This window comes from Eptesicus fuscus, chromosome 21 (assembly GCF_027574615.1).
Source record: "Eptesicus fuscus isolate TK198812 chromosome 21, DD_ASM_mEF_20220401, whole genome shotgun sequence".
In the NCBI taxonomy this organism is placed as follows: Eukaryota; Metazoa; Chordata; class Mammalia; order Chiroptera; family Vespertilionidae; genus Eptesicus; species Eptesicus fuscus.
Genome location: NC_072493.1, coordinates 41,675,461 through 41,698,288, shown reverse-complemented (window position 1 = coordinate 41,698,288; position 22,828 = coordinate 41,675,461). Strand labels below are relative to the sequence as shown.

The 22,828-nt window shown below is 46.0% G+C and overlaps 1 protein-coding gene across 3 annotated transcripts in view; it reads right to left on the bottom strand.

The window, feature by feature from the left end:
- Nucleotides 1-22,828, bottom strand: part of SAE1 (SUMO1 activating enzyme subunit 1) — a 105,821-nt gene that overhangs the window by 9,948 nt on the left and 73,045 nt on the right. For all 3 annotated transcript variants that reach the window (XM_054711180.1, XM_008154432.3, XM_054711181.1), the window contains exon 7: nucleotides 3,096-3,240. In XM_054711180.1, the coding sequence (XP_054567155.1) occupies nucleotides 3,096-3,240 (145 nt within the window). The remainder of the gene's footprint in view (nucleotides 1-3,095; nucleotides 3,241-22,828) is intronic.

Below are 22,828 nucleotides of genomic sequence, written 5' to 3'. Positions count from 1 at the left end.
TCTCTCTCTCTCCCCCCCCCCCCTACCTCCACCTTTCATTCTCTCTAAAAATCAATGGAAACAAATATTCTCAAAAGAGGATTAACAATAACAACAAAACACACATGGCTCATAGAACTGTGTAACAAAAATAAATAAATTTTACTGTATATATAAACTTTAAAAAATACATGAGGAAACAAAAATGAATTTTAGCCCTAGCTGGTTTGGCTCAGTGGATAGAGCATCCGCCTTCGGACTGAAGGGTCCAGGGTTTGGTTCCAGCCAAGGACACATGCCCTGGTTGTGGGCTTGGTCCCCAGTGGGGGGTGTGTAGGAGGCAGCCAATCAATGATTCTCTCTCATCACGGATGTTTCTATCTCACTCTCCCTTCCGCTCTGAAATCAATAAAAAAAAAGAAAAATAAAAATGAGTTTTACTGTATTTAAGACTAAATAATGGAAATTAAACAGCAATGTGAATGTACTCAATGCCACTAAACTGTACGTTTAACAATGGTTAAGATGTTACATTTTATATTGTGTATACTTAACCACAATAAAAAATTTTAACAGTAAAAAAGTTATATTTACATATACAAATTATGAATGTTCGTCATAAACATAAAATAGTGAAAAACTACAAACAACTTAAATACCCACTGATAAGGTGATGGTTGAATAAATAACCATGTGTCAGACAAGGAAACGGATCTGTATTTTGACATAAATAGGCCTATGACATGCTGAAAAAAGGTGATTGTATAGAAAATATGATCTCATTTTGACATTACAAAGGAGAAGACATGTGGGTAAATATACACAGAAGTCTGTGAGTCTAAACCCCGAAATGTTAGCTGTGGCTACTTCTCAATGGCGGGACTGAGGGTGATCCTTTTCTTCCCTTCTACATTTTCTGGCTACAGGCATCTGTTACTGTCCTAATCAGAAAAGCAATAAACTCTCTAAAAAGAGAATAAATAAGGTCACATAAAGAACAGAGCAAGCACACCAGGACAGATGAGGGAAACGGAGACTTGTGCACAGCCTTCCCTACTCAAGTGCGCAGCCCTGCTCCGAGCTGGCAGTGGGCAATCTGCGCGGGTGCCTGAGCTGCCAGACATCCCATCCCCTATCAGGCCTCGAAGAGCCACCAAACCCCTCTTACTTAAAGGGCAATAGAGCGGGAACACCTGAGCACATGAGGACGTGAACATGGGAAAGTGGTTTCTGCAGAGCAGGTGGGAGGGGGAAGGAAACACTTTGGCGAGAAGACCAGCCAGCAGCTAGTTAGGCTGTTAGCAGTTAGGTGGTGGCTTCCTCCTTCTGCGAAGCGGGCCTCGGCCACTTGCGTGACGCGGAGCCAGGCCCCTCTTCACTCTAAATGCCCAAATTAGTCAGCTGGCTGCACACTCACGGCCAGGCACCGGTCTGCTTGGCGGCCTGGTCTACCTGGCAGCGTCTGCTGCAAATGGAGCCCTGCATGAGCCAGAGCAGGTACCACTTGCTTTCCACATACTGTCCTCCCTTTACCAAGACGTGTGCACGGCTGTGAGCCAGCCTGCAGTGTCATTAGCCCCTGAACTCCCCGTACCAACTTACCAAAGCACCTTAAAGGCTACTTACTGCTGGTCCTAAACCTGGTGGGGTCTGCTACTGTCTAAACACGGTGCCCAGACATGAGAAAGAAACGACTGGAGAAGGAAGGGACTCTAATTCACCTTACTGCTGGAAGAAAACCAATGAAGCGTGCTACGACTAGAGATTATATGGTGAGACTTGGGTGAGGTCTTGGTTAGCTACTTACTAAATACTTACTAAAACCGTGAGCAAGTGATAGAAAAATCTTTCTGAGCCTCAGTTTCTTCATTTAAATAATGGGAAAATAATCACACCTCAAGGGTATATTGTGGTAATTAAATGTGGTAAAGCATAGAACATCTTCAATACATGGTACTGTTGCCATTAGCTATATATATATATATACCTTGGATTAGGCACTTAACGTTCCTGAACTTTAACTTTTCCTCACCTATAAAAAGAATTGTGTTTTATATATATATTTTATTGATTTTTTACAGAGAGGAAGGGAGAGGGTTAGAGAGCTAGAAACATCGATGAGAGAGAAACATCAACCAGCTGCCTCCTGCACACCCCCTACCGGGGATGTGCCCACAACCAATGTACGTGCCCCTGACCGGAATCGAACCTGGGACCTTTCAGTCCGCAGGCCGACGCTCTATCCACTGAGCCAAACCGGTTTCGGCTAAAAAGAATTGTTTTGAAGAGAGAACATGTACATAATAAATGCTCAATAAACTGCAGCCATTATTATTACTGCTACAAGCTAGAGGCACAGCAAAGCAATTTAGGAACTTTTCCCTAAGACAATGAAAGAAACAAGAGTGTGCTGATGATCCCAGAACTGCCTGGAAGGGGTTCCTGATCTAGTCACTGTTTGGACTTCTCCAATCAAATCCTAAACCTGTAAGAGCAAAGACGGGTCACCCAGGGTGAAAACCTCCAAGTGCCCAAGAGAGAGGATGCAGGGAACACAACTGCCCTTGCTGCTGAGAGCAGACCCTGGTGAGCCATCAATGGGGTCATATCTACCAAGTAGATCCCGCTTCTGACCCAGCCACTCCCCACCTATCAATTTACCCCGAGGGGCGCCTGCACACACAAGGCCATATCCTGCAGCACGTGTGGTAACAAAGGCCTGGCCACAACTCGAGGCCGCAGGGGGCTGGCTCGGTGACCGCTCCTGCTCCTGCGCTGGAACACTATACAGAGCTGGGGAAACGAGGAAGGAATCTCAGTACTGACCGGGAAACATCCCCAGAAGACACTGTGACGTGAAAAAGGCACACAGTAGTGCACACAGATTTTACACTCCCTGGAGTTTTGAACCATATAGCTACTGAACAAACAGAACCTGCACCTCTCTCTCACACGCTGTGGCTACACCAGCGGAGGCGGCGGCCTGCGAAGTTGGCAGAACGTGGCCCAGGAGGCTCCCCTCAGGGCTTTTGGTCTCAGGAAAGCACCTCCCCAACGTCAGGCAAACACGCAGATGTTTATGAATCCAGGCCCAACCAATAAATGCGGAGACCAACCTGACAAAGTCTTCAGGAAGCAGGTCAGGGTTAACACCCAGGGAATCAAGCACATCGTTTCGAATCTGGAGCAACAGCTCAGAATCTTCCCCAAAGGTGTCACAACGAGGGTCTCTTCCCTTATCCGTGCGGAACTTCAGGAGCACTGGGGAAGGAAAAAGGAGGAGGTTAAAAAGCAAGTCTCTTCATAACAAATGCTTGTAGGTGTGGAGAATTAAGTGGGGTTTTTTCATTCTCTAGGAATTATACATGAATTAAAACGTGGGCCAAGTGAAAGGCAATACACTTTTCATTTATTCAACAAATGCAGTCAGAAAGGCAATCAAATAATTACAAAGATAACTACACTGACTGTGATGAGTGCCAGGATAGTAGAGCAGAGGGTCTATGCCACCCCCATGGTGGTGCCGGGTAAGGCTTCCCCGAGGAAGCAAGGACTGAGGGAATGTGTGTGGGGAGAAGGGGGGAACTTCCAGCAGAGGGAAAGGCCCAATTCTGACCCAGAAGAGGGGTCAGGAGCGGGAGGCATGCATTCTAGGCACCAGTTCAAAGGGCTGCTTCAGCCGGAAAGGCCAGCCAAATGCTCAGACTCATCAGACAGGCAAGTCATTACAAACAAAACCTCCCTTAGCACAACAATTCGTCAGCCTCCAGAAATGAGTGTTCAGTTTTGCTTTTGAACCAGAGAAAGGTTGAAATGATGGCAGCAAATCAGAGCTACTGTGAAACAAGACCCTAACAAGGCTTGAACTTTTACCCCAACCAAATATACACAGGCCGGAGCATAAGATCCATCAAATACCAACCCCTTCCACTGCCACCACACCGTCCACAATGTCCGCCGCGTGCTGGCAGGTGGTGTTCGCTCCCCACGGGCTCCCCCAGGCAGGCGCACAGCAGTCTCTAGGGCACTCCTCCTCCTCACCACACAAGAGTGTGGATCAGCGGAGACAGAGACAAGTGGATCCCTGGGTGCTATGAGAGAGCACCTCGTATTTGGAGGGGACTTGACAGTTTACAAAGTGCTTCCATTTAAGTTTCATCATTATTTGCTGACTGAAAAAGTGAACTTCTTCGGCAAATTATACTCTCTATCAGTACAAGAAGCTCTTCCCCCAAAATAAAGACTGAAGATTCAGGCAATTGCTGTGAGGCTCTTTAAAAATGCATTTGGAACTCACCCCAGACTAAGAAATGAGCCCTTCTTTCTACTTGTTTTCTTAAGACTCAGAGAGTTTTGGTGATGAGCAGCCCGGGTTGAAAACCACTCTCCAAGAAAGAGTACAAATTCACTCATTCAGCCAGCAAGACCAAGCACTCACCGAGTGCCCGGCAGACTTGGCATTGAAGGTGCGAGGGAGGGCGAGTGCGTCGTGGTCTGCACATGTGAAGGCGATGGGGAGCGAACAGAGAATTTAGGAGTCACAGCAGATGGGCCAAGCCTGAGAAGTTCATAAGTGGACTATAAAGTATCCCAGGAAGATCCCAAACCACAGAGGCCCGGGTAGAAGACAGCCGGCTCCTGGGCTATGCCGCTCTCGGTGCCAGTCAGAGAAAGGCCCGGTCTGCTTCTCTGGCAACTTTCAAAGGCCCAGTTAGGGCTCTGCGCTTCGCAGGTTTGCAAACAGGGGCGCGTGGTTGTGTGCTCATGGCACCGGTTTTGCACACAGTTTGCCACCTGGAAACATGACTCTCCCCTTTGAAGAACACAGCTACTAGAACCCTCGATTGTACCCAATCTCTTGGCAGTCAAGGCCAATGACCATTTGGATGCATCTAAACTGATCTGCCTTCACCTGAGCTTAGCATCTACCTCTGCAGACGTGTTGCTGGAATTCCATTTTGGAGTGAACAATGCAATCACAGAAGCATTGGGGGGCAGGGTGGAGAAGAGACTGCAGGAGAGGCAGCTAATCCCTGTTTAGACCAAGCCTCCCTTCCAACAATGTCCTGTGAAGAGAAAGGAATCTGGGAATCTGCTAGTCCAGCCAACGCAGAGGATACTCTGAGCGAAATGCACTGAATGTCAGCGCTGCTCTTATCGATCGCTTTCGAGAGGACAGGACCACAAACCCAGAATGAGTGTCAGTGCTGCCTGAGCAGATGACGGACACAATGCCAAGTACAGCCGCTCCTACGGCACAATTCAAGGCTCAGTGGCAACCACGTGGGTAGTGAGTGAGGCTGCTTAATTTCAGGCCATCAAGGTGGTGGGCAGCAGTGGGGGCCCCACATGGTGCCGCCCATGGGATGCTCTCATTTCTGTGTCACTGGGACAGAAGCATCAATGATCATACGGAAGGAAGGAGAGGGGGTCATTTTTTCAGCTCTCACCACAGAGCTTTCCATTTTTTTTGTTAAATATAAGCCCTTGGAGAAAGCTCAAACCATCCTAATAGTAAAACCGACAGTGCCTAGAATGTGCCAAGCATTTCATACATTAACACTCATCCACAATAACCTGGTGAGGTAGGTAGGCCCCATTACTCTCCTTACTTTATAGATGGGGAAACTGAAGGTCAGAGGTTAAGTGGCTTGTTCAATGTAACTGCCAATAAGCATTAGTGCTGAAATGCCAACTCTGGCATTCGGACTCTGTGCTTCTTAACCCTAATCGAATCCAGGAGAGACGGCAGGACCATCAGGAATGTAGCCCCAAGGATTCCAAGCGGTCTGGCTCTTTGCCCCTCACCTCAGAGGACTCCCATTCAACCACGTTTTTATGCATTTTCCAGATAGGCCCTGCCCTCTCTCAACTGGTCCATTAATTTTTAAGTTACTAATCCAGTGGGTGAGAAGTGGAGGTGGAGGCCATACGAAACCTTGCCCATCAATCTCCAGAGAGTAAGACCAGTTTCATCTCAGAAAGAAGTAAGATGGCACTAAGCGGAGGAGTGAAGGCAGCCAGCAGCTGGCCCGCTGTTTCTCTGGTGCAGGCCGCCTGGATGAGGGGGTGCAGGCCGCCTGGATGAGGGCCGGCAGGCTGGCACCAGCCGGATACCTCGCTGACCACATCTGAAGTCCTCTCAGGGCCTCTGGGAAGGAGGCCAGTCAGAAGGCCACTTATTTGTAGCAAAGCAAACAGAAGCTGTGTTTTTCACTCCTTTTCGAATGTCAGCACTCCAGTTAGCGGGGGTGGGAAGAAGCCCATGCTCTAGACAGGCAGCAGTCTCAGAACTGACCCTAGCCCCTGACGAGTTCTTGCTTATTAAATTCTCCTCTTTGTTCTGCTCTCCACCCTCCCAAATAGCCAGACACACACACATCACTGTTGACTCTGCATTTCTGAAGAGCACCTCCCCACCAGCTTCCAGATTATGAAACTGTCCCATTAAGATCAAACTCAGGAATGGAGAGCTGCTCTGCCAAAGGATGACTCATTGAATTGCATCAAAACAGTGCACAAAATGAGAGTCCCAAACTTGATTAACTTCATCTGAACCTTTTAATTAACTCTGGATGCTGAAGTCCAGGAAAATGACATTTATTGCTACAGATGACAGGCTTGTGTCTCTGCTTAAGTTTAGGTCTTGCCCATGTGACAAAAAGGGCAAACTTTGAAAAGGAGAAGCCAAGCACCTTTTCATGGACTGAAAGGAAAACTGTGTACATGTGATTACTAATTCTGCAAAAAGAAATTAACTCAAATTTATTTCTTTCGACAAATATCTTATTGCATTTAAATAGTGTGATTATATTTAGCATAATCACTAAGGTCATCGGAAAAAATAGTATTTTTATAGGAAATAAAATAAAGTCAATGTTGCAAATAAGCCCCAACTCTATTTCTGTCCCCCAAAACAGCTCAATTAAAGGGGAAAGCCAAATCTATATAAAAACCTCATTTGCCTGACAACTAAAGCTTTGAGTGTCAGATACCCCTGCCTCAGTCTCTGGCGCTCTCCAACCTACCGATAACCCTTCTCCCCAAGCCGGCTCGCTCAGTGGCGCTGTTCACTCTGGAAACGTCCTGGAAACCAGCTGTATTCCTGTGTTACATAAACTTCCAAGAAGTAAGAGCAGTTCTCCTCTTAGACAACTGCCTATCTCCTAAGGCAAAACACTAGGTCTGACATTTAGTTAATCGTTCATTCAAAGTCTGAACTGAGTGCTGGCTGGCTTTGTGCCAGGCCCTGAGCTGGGCAGGTGAGAGTATAATGCACGCTCTGCCCCCACAGAGCTTTTAGTGAGGGTGGCAAATCCAAACTACTTATAAGTTACTAAAAGGTGGGAACCAGAAAAGGAGCTCTGAGTTATGAGGGTGGATGGGGCAGTCTCATTGAGCAGCCAGGCTCCTGGCCATGGGGCAGGACCACCTGCTGTTCACAGCCCCCCCTCCCCCCCCCCACTGCTGCCTTCTCTCTTCGAGGTCATTCCTAGGAACTGGTAGGCAGCAGAGTACAGTGGTGAGGAGCCCGGCTCTGGAGCCAGACTGACTGCCTTGGCTGGATCCCCTATTTTTCCACTTACTGTCACCTTGGGCAAGTGACAATGTCCCTGAGCTTCTTCTATAAAATAAGAATCATAAGAGCACTTACCTTGCAGGGTTTACGGATTAAGTGAACTAATCCACGTAAAGCACCTAGGACAGCGCCATGCGCAGTGTAAGAATTCAGTAAATGCCAACACACCAGGATTGTGGCTACTCTTCCCTAGTCGCCATCAACCCAGCTCACCTGCCCCTTGGAGCTGACATGCTTGTTTTAGAGGAACTTCCTCGTTTAACTGAGTTACCACCACTAATGCAGCTGTGAGCTCTGGAGACTCTTAATCTCCGTTTGTTATCTTACAATTATCTGTGTAAATTCACTTGCACAAGGACTGGCTTGCCTTTCCCCCCAGATGTTTGCTCAGTGGGGCAGAGACCATTTCTATTTTGTTCACTACTATTTCATTAATGCCTAACGTGAGCGTGCCCCCTGGTAGGCACCAAGAAAGTAGGCTTCATCACACATGAGAGAGGGCTCTCAACAAGTGACACAAGGTCCTCAGAGATCCTAATGGCCTGCTCTTTCATTAATCAAATTGAAGAGTTTTCAGGATACCCAAGATGGATTTATTTCTTTTCAAGTATTTACAAACATGCTAGACATGGAATACCCACTGAGAAACAAAAAAAGATCCACAGTACACCACGTCTGCCCTCAGGAGGGAAACAAGATAGGAGTCCAGCTTTCAAGGCCATGCTGAGGTCTAAAGGTGCAGGACAGCCAGCCCCCGGGTGTGAGCTCAAGGGAGGGACAGGGCTGAACTGGGAAGGCAGGAGCAGTTCAGGAAGCCGATTTAACGGCATCCATCTGTTCACTTCGGCTCCACAAAACTCCCCACTTCATTCACCTCACCCTTAGTTTTTCTCTCGAAAGTATGTGTGTGGCCTGACCAGGTGGCTCAGTTGGTTGGAGCATTACCCCTTACATTGAAAGGTTGCAGATTTGATCCCCAAGAGGGAAGCGTATGGGAAGGCAACTGACCTATGTTTCTCTCTCTCTCCCCCTTCCCTTCCACTCTCTCTAAATACAATGAGCATGTCCATGGGCAAGGATTTAAAAAAAAAAATGCCAGAAGTATCTGTGTGTATTCATTCATTCCTTTTTCATCCACAAACATGTCTTGAACACCTGCCCTCCACCCCCACATTCTGTACAGAGCTGTGCTGGGGACACAGAAGTGGCCCAGACTGCACCAGGCCCTGCCCTTGAATGCAGAGCTCAGAATCCACAGAGAGCACACTCAGAAGCCCCCGCATCATGGGCCCACAGCACTGTGATCTCTTTCTCCAGGGCATCACCTAAGAGTGGCTCCCCCAAGACTTACTCTGAAATGCCCCCTTGGGCTCCAAGTCCTGGCCACCCTCTCACCTCTCCAATGCAACCCAGTCTATGACCTCATCCCACATCAGCTCAAAGCAGAGAAAGAAAGCTGTCGCTTGTTATTTACATCTCACTCTCTTCTGAAAAGAATCTGAGGCAGCCAGATGAAGTTGTTGATGGGGGAAAGGAGAGTACTTTTTCTCAGAAATGACCTGAAAACAAGATGCCATTTTTTGCCTACCAAATTCAAGACCAAGATTACTCAACCTAAGCAAGAAGGCCGGGGTTCGGCTCTGTCACCCAGAGCTGGTGGAAGTGTGAGTGCTCCGCAAACATGTCTTGAGAATGACATGAGGGTGTGGTATTGAGGATCTTTATAAAAGGTCACTGCCACCCTGGCTGGTTTGGCTAATTGGATGGGAGTGTCCGCCTGTGGACTCAAGGGTGCTGGGTTCGATCCCCAGTGGGGGGCACGCAGGAGGCAGCCGATCAATGATTCTCTCTCATCATTGATGTTTCTCTCTCCCTCTCCCTTCCGCTCTGAAATCAATAAAAATATATTTTAAGAAAAGGTCATTGCCATGTTATTTATACTACAGAAAATATGAAAATAATCTCACATCCAATAATAGGGTGGTTACATATGATATACTGACAGAATATTATTCAGCTACTAAAATTATGTCTAAGCAGTTTTTAGTCAAGATTTTTGCAACATTTAGTTTCTTAAAAAGGCACATGATACCCTACATTCAGAATACTCCTCTATGTAAAAATAAAATAGGATAAGATAGGTATAACTGCTACCATCCCCATTTTATAGGTGGGAAACTGAGGCTTTGGAGAGGCTCAGGATCACAATGGACTCAAAAGTCACTGCATTGGAACCTCTGTTATACTGTCTCCCTAGGACAGAGACAAGACAGAAAACATGCTTATTGTTAAAAAATCACTTCAAATAGGATTGGCTCTCCACCCTACAGCCCACCAGTTTGGAATAACGCAAACTACCCATTAAGACTCTGCAGCCAAATGTTCTATTTCTCCCCTAAAAAAGTGTCAAGTGATTCCTGAGCTTGACTCGCACCTTTCAAGTAGAACATTCTGACCAGTAAGAAAATACTGTAATTTACAAAAGAAGGGGACAACAAATTCTCAAACGCGGAGGTAACTTATGTAGAGAAGTACAGAGCTCCACGCCCAGTGCAGGGCCCCTCACTGACCAGCTTGGCCAACTGCACCCCCTACTCAAACAACGAGTCTGACAGAGCCCTCTCCATTCAGACCCACCAGCCCGGTCACAAGCAGCAGGGAGACAGGGTCTTTTCTCCAGCCCAGCACTTGAGTGGCACATGACCTTGACTCTGGGCATCTGCTGCTCTCTGCCAACCACGCTCACCGAGGGAAGATGGCACAGGACATTCCCGTGACTGTTGTCTGACAGTCAGAGAGAAGATGTGAGGCTTTAAACAAGAATCGCAGCTGGGCTTGGGGCCCGAGAGCTGCTCCAACAGGCTAAAGCCGGGGGTGGGGGAGATGTGGGCCTGCAAAGAAAAAACAAGGCAGGTTGCTGACAATGTTGCCCATTATTGCAATCTGGTCTCCGTGGGCCTTCGTTTCCCATCTGCAAAAGTGGATTAAGAAAATGTCACAAGGCTCTAGTGAAGTTCAGATTTCAAAAACGGACATAATGCTATTATTAGTGATGCTAATGATTAAAATCTGACTAAGCGCTCTGAAATATGCAGTGTTCGGTGATGCTTAAACACTTTCTAGGTGTGGCGAACTTGGACAAACGACTTAACCTCTCCAAAACTCAATTTCTTCTTGTGAAAATGGGATGATCACAATAAGATCTGCTCTCGTGAGGGCGCTGTGAAGATTTAATGTGATTGTGATGCATATAAAGTGCTAATCAACAATTATGAATACACAATGTGCCAGATCTTCATTCAATCCCTGTGCCCTGAGTCGGTTCTCACCACTCTACCCGCTGATGGCTGAACAGCACCGTGGGTCACCTCTGCCCTCCCTCTCTGCATGACAGTGCCGCCTTCCTTTCTGAATGACTGTGGTCTGCCTTCTCTCTACCACTGATAAGGCAGTGGCACCAAACAAACAAAAAAAACCCCCACTGTTTTTTCTTTCTCCCTCCCTACAAATTATTTTTAAACATTTGTGGTCATGACAGCAGCAAATCAACAAGTGCTCAGCTGCTGCCCCATTATCGGAACCCATTTCCCTGTGGCTGTCTCTCCTCAGTAGTTCTTGTCATTGCTGGGACCAAACACCCCCTGGGGAACACTGGGTCCAAACGGTGAAGGCTGCCTTCGGCCTGGTTTACAAAGGTTACAAGTTCTAAAATAAGAAGTCTCTTCTGAAGAGAACTGATCACCAAATCAAGCTGAGGTCTGGAGACAAAGTCAATTAAAAAACCATAAAAACAGGGAAGTTGGGAGTGTACTGGGGCAGGGAGATTTGAGGAAGGAGGACTTAACGGAAGAGTTCCCTAAAGTCTACCTACAACAATTTAAAAAGTACAAAGTGTCCTTCGAAAGGAAATCTTGCAAAAGAATCCATGCAGTGATGAGATATAAAATGCTAGAAAGTTCTGGAAGAATATGCAAGAAATGGCAGTTTCCTCTGAGGTATCTGAACATTTTACTAAGTTGCCTTACCTTTAGATACAACTTAGAAAAGGAAAAAATAGAACTATGTCTAAGGCTCTCCTGTACGTGACCACTGGGAAGAGAGGACTGTCCCAAATCTCCATTTCTATGAGAAAACAGAAGCCATGAAGTGGAGGGACTTGCTCAAGGCCAGGAAGTATATGGCAGAGGTGGGACCTAAACTTCTTTCTTCCAAATCCAAATCTGGAGACCTCAAGGCTCGGGTGACTGAGAAGGTTCTACTGGCAGGACAAAGCAGACGTGAACTCCAAACTCATTTGGCTAGATTTATGAACCAGGAACAACTGGTCACCTTAGAAAAGATACAAACTGCCCCAAGGAGGGCCTAGGCCTGACCTCGCCAACTCTAGCAGAGACAGGAGCTGCTGGTTAGTGATGGGCCCTTGCTGCCTGGAGACAAGGCGTTAAAGGAGAGCGGAAGTGCTCCCCAAGCCTGTGGATGGTACATAGGCATAGTCCTGCAGCCAAGTCTGGGGTTTAGAGATACTTCCTGTCTTTCAAGTGTGGCACAGTGGGAAAAGGTCAAGGCCAACTATGCAAATTAGCACCACCTAGATGGCTCTACATAGACCTCAAATCCTATCCTATATAATAAAAGCCTAGTATGCTAAGTGTCTGACCGTTAGTTCGACTGTTTGACTTCGCTATGACGAGGGACAGACGCTCTGATGGGTAGGTTAGCTTGCTGCTGGGGTCCGGCCAATTGGGACTGGCGAGACGGGCTGTACACGCCCTGGAGCCCTCCCAGGTTCCCTCCCCAGCCCCGACTGTGCACTGGGTCTCTAGTTAATTAATAAAGCCTTAAGTTAAGAACTGGCAAGATTCATCCTGGCCAGTGCTGCTTGATGGTTAGCGTCTGCCCAGGCACCAAACACGTGCCTGGGTTGTGGGTTCACCCCCTTCCCCAGTAGGGGCATATGCAGGAGACAACCAGTCAATGTGTCTCTCTCACATCAATGCTTCTCTCTCCCACTCTCTCTAAAAAGCCATGGAAAAAATTGATTAAAAAAAAAAAATTGGCAAGATTCTCCAAACAGGACAGGTGATTGCAGCAATCAATCAACCTACATCTGCCAAGCCCTGTTCTGTGTCAGGCCTGTACTGGACAGTCAAGAGATGAGGAGCCATGGTCCCTGCCCTCAAGTAAGTCCTGTTGTCCAGAGGGTGGGGTGGGATTACAGAGGAAGAAAACCCAACTCAGATAAGCGAGTTAAGTTTTGAGGTAACACCAGAGCAATAAAGATAAGAGGGAAGGGCAAAAGCAGGTACTCCCGGGGGAAGGGGTATAAATGTGTATAGAAATGAGACTGACAGCATGAGATGACAGATGTTTGGGGGACAACAAGTAGTTCGACATGAGTGTAGGGTTCAAGGAGGGCAGAAGGGATGGAATGAGAATAAAAGGTCAGCTGGCCCTAGGTCTGGGATGTTAACCCAGAAAGTCTAAATTGTATTCTGAAGGCAAAACAAAATCATGGAGGGGTTTTAGTTTTTGCAGTAGACTAGTCTGGTAACTGAAAATGGATGAGGAGGAAGAGCTCTGAAGGCAGAGGGCAGCTGGGAGGCAATCAATGCTCTGGAAGAACTCCTGGCACATGAAGAGGAAGGACGGAGGGGTTTAGGTTGAACTTCACAGAGTGCTACAGAGGGTGCTGGCCTGGGACTCTAAATGAACTTGATTAATGGTCTGCAGAAGAGAAGATGGTCAATGGGTTGGAAGAAAACTAAGTAACAGCTCAACTTGGAGCACCGGTCCAACACTCATTCCAGCTCCAGATGCACATAGGCGGCCCATTAGAACATTTTCTGGTTTATCTTTAATCCTTATTCTTTTTTTTTTTTTTTAATATATTTTATTGATTTTTTACAGAGAGGAAGGGAGAGGGATAGAGAGCTAGAAACATCGATGAGAGAGAATCATCGACCAGCTGCCTCCTGCACACCCCCTAGCAGGGATGTGCCCGCAGCCAATGTACATGCCCTTGACCGGAATCGAACCTGGGACCTTTCAGTCCGCAGACCAACGCTCTATCCATTGAGCCAAACCGGTTTCGGCTAATCCTTATTCTTAAGCCAATCCACAACCAACTACAGGGTCCGCAGGAGAAAGTGACTCACCAAAGGCACCACGGGATGTCCTCTGCCCCTCTAGGACCTGCCTCCCAGCCACTGTTTGTATTCCTAGTAAGGTCTTACCCAGCTCTAGACAATAACTGAAGGCCTGTTTGCAGTTGGAAAATTGTTTATATGCAAATACACCCCCTACAGTGGGCCTAACACTACCGTGTACCAAAGGAAATGCTCACTGCAGAGCAAGGGACCGAGGTGGAGGCCATCCTGCCTTGCTTAGCAGTGGGGCTGTACTCACTACACCTGGCAAATCTGGGGGAACCTATATGGCTCCTTTCCAGAACTGTACACAAAGAACACCAGGTTAAGACCTCCCACCCTCTGTAGAGATGAGGAGGATACACTGCTAAATGAGTCCCCTTCCCATGGACCCAGTACAGATCGGAAAGCCCTTTGCAGGTATTATTCAACCAGTCATCAAATATCAGGCTTGTCCCAGGTGCTGAGAACTGACTTTTGTGGTTATGGTATTTTAAATTTTATGTTGAATAATTGTAGAATCATAAAAAAATTGTACAGAATTCCCGAATAACTGTATTTAGATTCCCCAAATGTAAATATGCTACATTTGTCATTATTTCTTTATATTTTTATCTATACATACCCATTTTTCCTGAATTTGAAATTCACCCCTAAATACAAGAACATTCTCTTACATAACCATAAAACAATTATCAAAATTACAAAATCAACACTGATAATGAGTATTCTCATATAATCTACAGACCTTTATCAAATTTGACCAATTGTCTTATTAACGCCCTTGAGAGCATAAAGAAAAATCTTCCCAGCTCTCAGATCCACTCCGGGATTCTACATGCCATTTCATTATCATGTCTCTTCATTCGCCTTTAATCTGGAATGGGGTTCCTCAGTTACTTAGGATACTTTGAAGAGTACAGGCCATGTTTTTTTTTACAGAATATTCTTCAATTCGAGTTTGCGTGATGTCTCTTCATAATAAATTCCGATTACCAGCCCTGGACAAGAATTCCTGCGTGGTGCTGTGTCCCTATACACTCTGGACAGGAAATCCTGTGTGTGTCTTTCTCAGTGCAGACTATCGGCAGGCATGAGATCTATTTGTCCTGTTCTTAGAATGCTAACTTTGATCTCTTGGTTGAGGAACAATCTGCCAGTATTCTCTAAAGTAGCAGTCACCAACCTTTCAGACCCCACGGACCACCAGTTGGTGACCACTGCTCTAAAGTGTCTCTCAGTATTAAAAAGCATCTTGGGCCTGGCCAGTGTGGCTCAGTGGTTGAGCATCAACCTATGAACCAGGAGGTCACAGTTGGATTCCCCGTCAGGGCACGTGCCCAGGTTGCGAGCTTGATCCCCAGTAGTGGGCATTCAGGAGGCAGTTGATCGATGATTCTCTCATTGATGTTTCTCTCTCTCCCTCCCCCTTACTCTCTGAAATCAATAAAAAAAAATATATGCCCTAGCTGGCTTGGCTCAGTGATAGAGTGTTGGCCTGCAGACTGAAGGGTCCTAGGTTCGATTCCGGTCAAGGGCACGTGCCTGGGTTGTGGGCTCGATCCCCAGTGTGGGGCATGCAGGAGGCAGCTGATCGATGATTCTATCTCATTAATTATCTCTCCCTCTCTGAAATAAAGAAAAAGTATATTTTAAAAATAAATAAAAAATTAATTTAAAAAATACATTTTTTTAGCCCTAGCTGGTTTGGCTCAGTGGATAGAGCATCTGCCTGCGAACCAAAGTGTCCTGGGTTTGATTCCAGTCAAGGGCACGTACCTTGGTTGCAGGTTCCTCCCTGGCCCAGGCCCTAGTCATGCAGGTGGCAACCAATCGATGTTTCTCTCTTTTCCATCTACCTCCCTCCCTTCCACTCTGTCTGAAAATCAATGGAAACAATATCCTAGGTGAGGATTAAAAAGAATAAATAAATAAATAAATAAATTAATTAATTAATTAAAGCATCGTGGGAGGCAACAACCAAACCGTTTACAGCACACTTTCCCATTAGTTTTAGCATCCATCAATGACTCTTGACAATTTTTAGCACTACGGTGAAAATACAGATATTTTATCTGTACCATTCCTGCTTAATTTTTGTTATTCTACTAAGAAAAACAAACACAAAACTCTTCTTTCCCCCATTTATTTACTTGTCAGTGTAGTCTCATGGGTTCTTATTTTATTCTATGGGTTATAAACTAATACTACCATTATTTATTTGATCCTTTAATTGGCCCAAAAAGCTGACTCTTGGGTCCTGTTGACATGACCCATCATTCTTTGAGCATTTCCCTATTTTCTGGCATAGCAGATATTCCAAGATCACCTATAATTTTCTTACCCCAGCCCCAGAGTCAGCCATTTCTCCAAGGATCCCTGTTTTCTTGGATACTAACAATTATAATCTGGGTATGAAATGGGTTCATTGCTATTGGAGTATCTTTGCTTCTAAGCCCTCTCAACAAATGGTAGAAAATATATATGCATAAATATGAAAGCATACATACACACTTCTATTTCTATAGCTACAAATAAAAAACCACGGCTTCACCTGATGACTCAAATTCCAATCCAATCCCACAGGGTTGCTTCTAGCCTTTCCCACCTTCCATATTTACAGAAACTCCTTTTCCTGGCAATAAACAAGCAAACATTATCCACAATACACAGGGTGGGGCAAAAGTAGGTTTACAGTTGCTCGTATGGAAAATAATAATAACTAAAAAGAATAAACTGCATTTCACATATTCATAACTGTAAACCTACTTCTGCCCCACCCTGTACTACCTATTTATTTGCTCAATTCTAGACTACATAGTTTCAGAATTACTAACCCATATCACTGTGAAAAACAAACCTACTAACCAGAATTCGATATTTGTTTAGTTTTTTTCTTTAGTACATGTGTTAGTTCCTTTTTTCCCTATAGTAATGCCTCCATTTGACACACTGGACTTAATCAGCCCTGGCCAGGAAGCTCAGTTGGTTAGAGCATCGTCCAATACACCAATGTTGTAGATTCCATCCCCATTCAGGGCATATAGAAGAATTAACCAATGAATGCATAAGTAAGTAGAACAATAAATCAATGTTTCTATCAAATTAATTAAAAACAATTTTTTTATTGTTTAAAGTATTACATGTGTCTTCTTTTCCCCTGATTGACACCCCCCGGCCACTCCCACCCACGAGGGCAAGCCCCGACCGCCCCAGTGTCTGTGCCCACAAAATTTTTGTTTTTTAACCTTTTGCACTCGGATGTCAAGTGTGACTCGACACGGTTAGCATTAGAATAAAGGAATCGAGAAAAAAGCAAGCGAGTGCAAAGGGTTAATATATTTTATTGATTTTTTACAGAGAGGAAGGGAGAGGGATAGAGAGCTAGAAACATCAATGAGAGAGAAACATCGACCAGCTGCCTCCTGACCGCAACCAATGTACATGCCCCTGACCGGAATCGAACCCGGGACCCTCCAGTCCACAGACCGACGCTCTATCCACTGAGCCAAACCGGTTTCGGCCACAAAAGTTTTTAAAATAGTAAATCAAGGCTTTGACACTGGACATGAGTTCCCGTTCTCCTGTGGCAATGGACTCCCTCTAACTGGCTGACCCTTCAGAAACCTGGGGCTTTACAGAAATGCGGGGATGCCAGCCAGTCCTAGTTATTCTGATTCAGTCAATCTGAGCTAGAACCAGGAACCTGTATTTCACAAATGTTCCCAGAGAACCACTGGCTGTAACATAAAAAGCCTAAAAAGCAGGGCCCTGATTATCTCCTCTGGCCAGTTCCCACCCAGATCCAGTCTCATGGGGACATGGTCCTTGCAGTGCTGCCTGCCTTGCCTACACGTCTGCTCCTCTGCCTGCAACAGTCTTGCCTCTCTTCACCACCTAGCAGATACCAAGCCTTTAAAATCCAGCTCAGAAGTCTCCTCCTCTATGAAGACTTTCCAACTTCCCAAACATGGCCACACCCTCAGTTCCCCGAGCTCCCATAGTTTGCTTTTGATTATGAAATAATTCGCACACACTGAAAAACAGACCAGCACAACATGACAGCTTTTTCCATTGCCCTCTGTTACAGCTCTCCTCAAGAGAAGTAGAATTATCTGTGTTTGTCTTTTCCACTGGCAACAAGACTTCCTCTTCCTCCTCTGATGATTCCCAGGCACGGGATCTGGCACACAGCAGGTGCTCAAAAAAATGTTTGGTCTTAAGATTATTTGCAGCTTTAACCCTGTGGCTCAAAGATGGCCTAAGTTCTTTTCCATGAGTCTTCAGAACTGAGACTAAGAAGGATTCTGTGCTAAGTAATTCTCATTTTGAGATGAAGTCCATTTCTTCCTGCTCTGGACTAAACCTGCCTGTTATTGTTCATGCTGGTAAGTGAATGCTGTTTCCATACTAGACCTGATATTTTTAGCACTCCTGTTATGATAAACTCACACTAACCTCAAAAAGAACAAATCAAAGTCAACTTTTTGCCACAGGAAACCAGCTCATGCTTAATGTTTTGCAACATGCCATGGGAGAATAATAAAAAGATGAGACCTTTTGCTCACAGATGGCGAGGCCAACGCTCAAGATAGTGGAAAAATGCAGCAGGAAGCGTTCAGTCTGGCCACTATCTTATTAAGTAAACTGGAAAAACACTCAGCACCCAAACAAGGCAAACACACGCACACGGACGGCAGGGCAGCTGCTTCCCCAGGCGCTGAATTGTGTGTGGGGCAGTAAGAACCATCTGCATGTGAGGGGCGGGCCGGGGCCAAGACGGCACTGGAATCAAAAGCCTGCTGGGTGCCCAGGGAAGCAGACAGGTGAGAGGATCCTGCGGGGTCACCAGTGGGCTGGCTGCGCTCCCTCTAGAGTGGAGTAAAAGACCACACAAGCAATAGCCAGTCACTGATGCCAAAAATATTTATCAAGCACCTACTATGTCCGCCAACGGTGAAACCAAGTCAGGTTCCCTGCAAGGTACTCTCAGGTGTGCATCACAGCCAAACACCTTATTCTCACTAGGAATTCCTAAGGCAGGTGGATCAGTCACATTCCTAGAAGGGTCTGGGGAACAAATTCCAAGGACTGGGAAAAACTAAAAACTATTTACGTGATTTTCAGGATGAGACTGGTCACAAAACCTGTCTGTACAGTTAAAATGGGTAAACTTTCTGTTACAAATCATACCTCAATAAAGTTGTTAAAAGCATAAAAATAAAAAATGCAGAAAAACAAGACACGTTTTCACTGACTATTTAGAATGAGAAGAGATTTCAGAGTGGCTGGCTAACATAGTCCTCCCATTTCTATAGGCGAGACAATAAAATCCTAAAGAGGCAAACTGACTTATCTATGCCCAAGGTCACAAAGACAGATGATGGCAAGTGTATTTGGCAGAAGGCAAGTTCACCTGTGGAAGCTGCTATGTTCTCCTGGATAAGTCCAACAAGGTCCAATTACAGGAGAATCTCAGTTCTATGAATGGCTGAGTAGAAAACTGAAAGAAGTATTTCTCTGAATATAAGAATAAGGTGCCCGGCCAGCGTGGCACAGTGGTTGAGTGTCAACCTATGCATCAGGAGGTCATGGTTCGATTCCTGGTCAGGATACATGCCTGGGTTGCAGGTTTGATCCCCAGTGTGAGATGTGCATGAGGCAGCTGATCAATGATTCTCTCATCATTAATGTTTCTATCTCTCTCTCTCCCTCTCTTTTCCGCTCTGAAATTAGTAAAAATTAAAAAGAGCTCTTTTCTGGTTTTTGTGGCTCAAGGAACCATAGCAGCAAAGTCTCCTGCGACACCCTTTACGGGGCAGTGCGGGAGGTCCTGCACGGGAAACCAGCGTAGGCGCCAGAAGTTTTTGGAGACGGTGGAGCTGCAGATCAGCCTGAAGAACTATGACCCGCAGAAGGACAAAAGCTTCTCGGGCACCGTCAGGCTGAAGTCCACACCCCGCCCCAACTTCTCCGTGTGTGTGCTGGGGGACCAGCAGCACTGTGATGAGGCCAAGGCCGTGGACATCCCGCACAAGGCCATTGAGGCGCTGAAGAAACTCAACAAGAATAAGAAACTGGTCAAGAAGCTGGCCAAGAAGTACGATGCCTTTTTGGCTTCAGTGTCTCTGATCAAGCTGATCCCACGAACCCTGGGCCCAGGCCTGAATAAGGCTGGCAAGTTCCCTTCCTTGTTGACCCACAATAAGAACATGGTGGCCAAAGTCTGAGGTGAAATCCACAATCAAGTTCCAGATGAAGAAGGTGCTGTGTCTGGCAGTGGCTGTTGGCCACGTGAAGATGACAGATGATGAGCGTGTGTACAACATCCACTTAGCTGTCAATTTCCTGGTGTCATTGCTCAAAAAGAACTGGCAGAACGTTCGGGCTTTGTACATCAAGAGCACCAAGGGCGCCGAAACCGGTTTGGCTCAGTGGATAGAGCGTCGGTCTGCGGACTGGAGGGTCCCAGGTTCGATTCTGGTCAAGGGCATGTACATTGGTTGCGGGCACATCCCCCAGTGGGGTTGTGCAGGAGGCAGCTGGTCGATGTCTCTCTCTCTCATCAATGTTTCTAGCTCTCTATCCCTCTCCCTTCCTCTCTGTGAAAAATCAATACAATATTTTTTTTTTTTAAAAAAAAGAGCACCAAGGGCAAGCCCCAGCGCCTGTACTAAGGCCCAGCTAATAAACCATACTGCCACCGTTAAAAAAAAAGAATGAGTTGATGTGCTCAGAGAATCAGCTTAATGCTGACAAGCTGAGGGCTCTAAGCTGCTGACAGTAACCAGGGAATGAGACACAAGAGCATGCCATTTTACTTCCAGAACCTTACTTAGTCCACCAAGCAGGCACCAGCCAAGAAAGTCCCCAGGAAGCACACCAGGCCCTGTGCTCACTATGTCTGGAACGCTCCTTGTAGTTCCAGCTGCAGCACCTCTGGAAAGACATACATAGCAGAGCTCCGAAAGACCAAGAGGGGAGAGGGGGGAAACCACACCAGGAATGTGCACATAGCAACAACACTCAAGAAAGGTTAGGCCGAAACCAGTTTGGCTCAGTGGATAGAGCGTCGGTCTGCGAACTGAAAGGTCCCAGGTTCGATTCCGGTCAAGGGCATGTACACTGGTTGCGGGCACATCCCCGGTGGGGGGGTGTGCAGGAGGCAGCTGGTCGATGTTTCTCTCTCATCGATGTTTCTAGCTCTCTATCCCTCTCCCTTCCTCTCTGTGGAAAATCAATAAAATATATTAAAAACAGAAAAAAAGAAAGGTTAGGACTTGTCATCCGCTGCAAAGAGAAAAGCCGGGGAAAGGTTCAATATCCAACATACCCAGGAAGGGCACTGGGTGTGGTGTCAAGTAACCAGACCCTGGAGGACTCAGGAGGCTTGGGTTTTAGACCTAAGGCCACCACTAATGCGTTGCATGATCATGGCAAGTCACACCCCTTCTAGGCCTCATTCTATCCTAAAAAGAGACTGAACCTATTAGAATTGAGAAGTCTGTTCATCTAGCATGACAAGTCAGAGAGCAACTGCAGGCGGTGCTGTTTAAAGGGTTCAAGGCTATGGGAAAGGGGCCCATTGGTTCAGCCGAGCTGGCCAATGACAAGGGCTCCTCCAGCCATTTCTCCACAGGTGAGGGATGGAGGTATGAGGGGGAAGCACAAATCGGCCATCCTTGGCCTAGACAATATGTGGGGTTGCCTCCTCCTTTTAAAATTCTATGACTATTACAGGATTGTACATGTAAAAATGGTTAAGATGCTACATTTTATGGTATTTTTTTTACTATAATAAAAACATTCTGTGACTATTAACTAATAACATATTTTTTAATCACCAAATCCAAAGTGCTGAAACTTAAAACTGAAAAGAACTAGTACTGTTTAGAAGAGAGAAGTAACCATATGGATTTATATAGGGTGGGGCAAAAGTAGGTTTACAGTTGTTTGATTGGAGAATAATATAATAATTAATAAACAGTAATACAAAAATTAACTGTGTTTTGCATACTCACAAGTGTAAACGTACTTTTGTCCCATCCTGTATTATCCAACAAAGTATCACAGGCAGAAAATAAAACTCAACAGGATTGCTATGATACTATTCCAGTACTCAAGTATGGAATTAAGGGTAAACTAAGTCAACTCCCAAACTGCTACACGCAAAACAAATAAAAAACAAAACAAAAAGCACACAACTTCATGAACCCAGGTCTGTAGGACTTGATGTAGTAACCACCCAGCCTCACAAAGGCCCCCTGGGCAACCCCGTGCTAGGGAGGAATCAGAGTGAGCCTCAGGGAATGTGAGGCTGTGGCTCAACAGCACCCATCTAAAAAACTGGTGGAGCCAGGTCTGAAAGCCAAGTCCGTTTTAATTCCAAAGCTCAAGCCCTGAACCACCACACAGCAATGCCTGCCGTTCGGGCCATAATGTTAAAACTCCTGCTTCTTCATCTGTTTCCTCATCTCGAGAAACCAAACTGGGGATATTCTCACCCTGCTGACTTCACGTGGTGTGATGATGATTTGGATACATGAAAACTGCAAAAGGTTAGATCAGGGTTTCTCAACGATGGGGAGCTGTTCTGTGATACTTAGCAACATCCCTGCCCTCTCCCCACTAGATGCCAGCAACATCTCCCTTCACCCTACCCCCACAACTGGAACAACCCAGAAATGTCCCCAGACACTGCTAATGTACTACTCTGGCAGGCAAAACTGCCCCTGGTTGGAAATCACCACATCATGGTAAACTCAAATACCAGTTGACCAATGTGACTAATTTATAGGCAGCAGCTATACCCAAAACCTTTGCAAAAGGACAACTACTATTTACGGAGGGCTTTCTATGCGCCAGGCACTGAGCAATTAGCTTCTCCCAAAGGGCTGACCCCTGCTCTCCCTGAACTCCAGGCAGGAGGGTGCTGCTGTGACTCCAGTTAGCACTTCCTTGCTGAACTGCCCCAGTCCTTAAAAGCGGCTGTTTTCTGAGTCCTACACTCACATGCAGAAGACTCATTCCTACTTAACCCATTTCATTACTGCTATACAAATGGATATTAAGTGCTTCAAAATAGTTCATCCCCCAACTTTCCTTGTCCCCAATCGGGTCAACA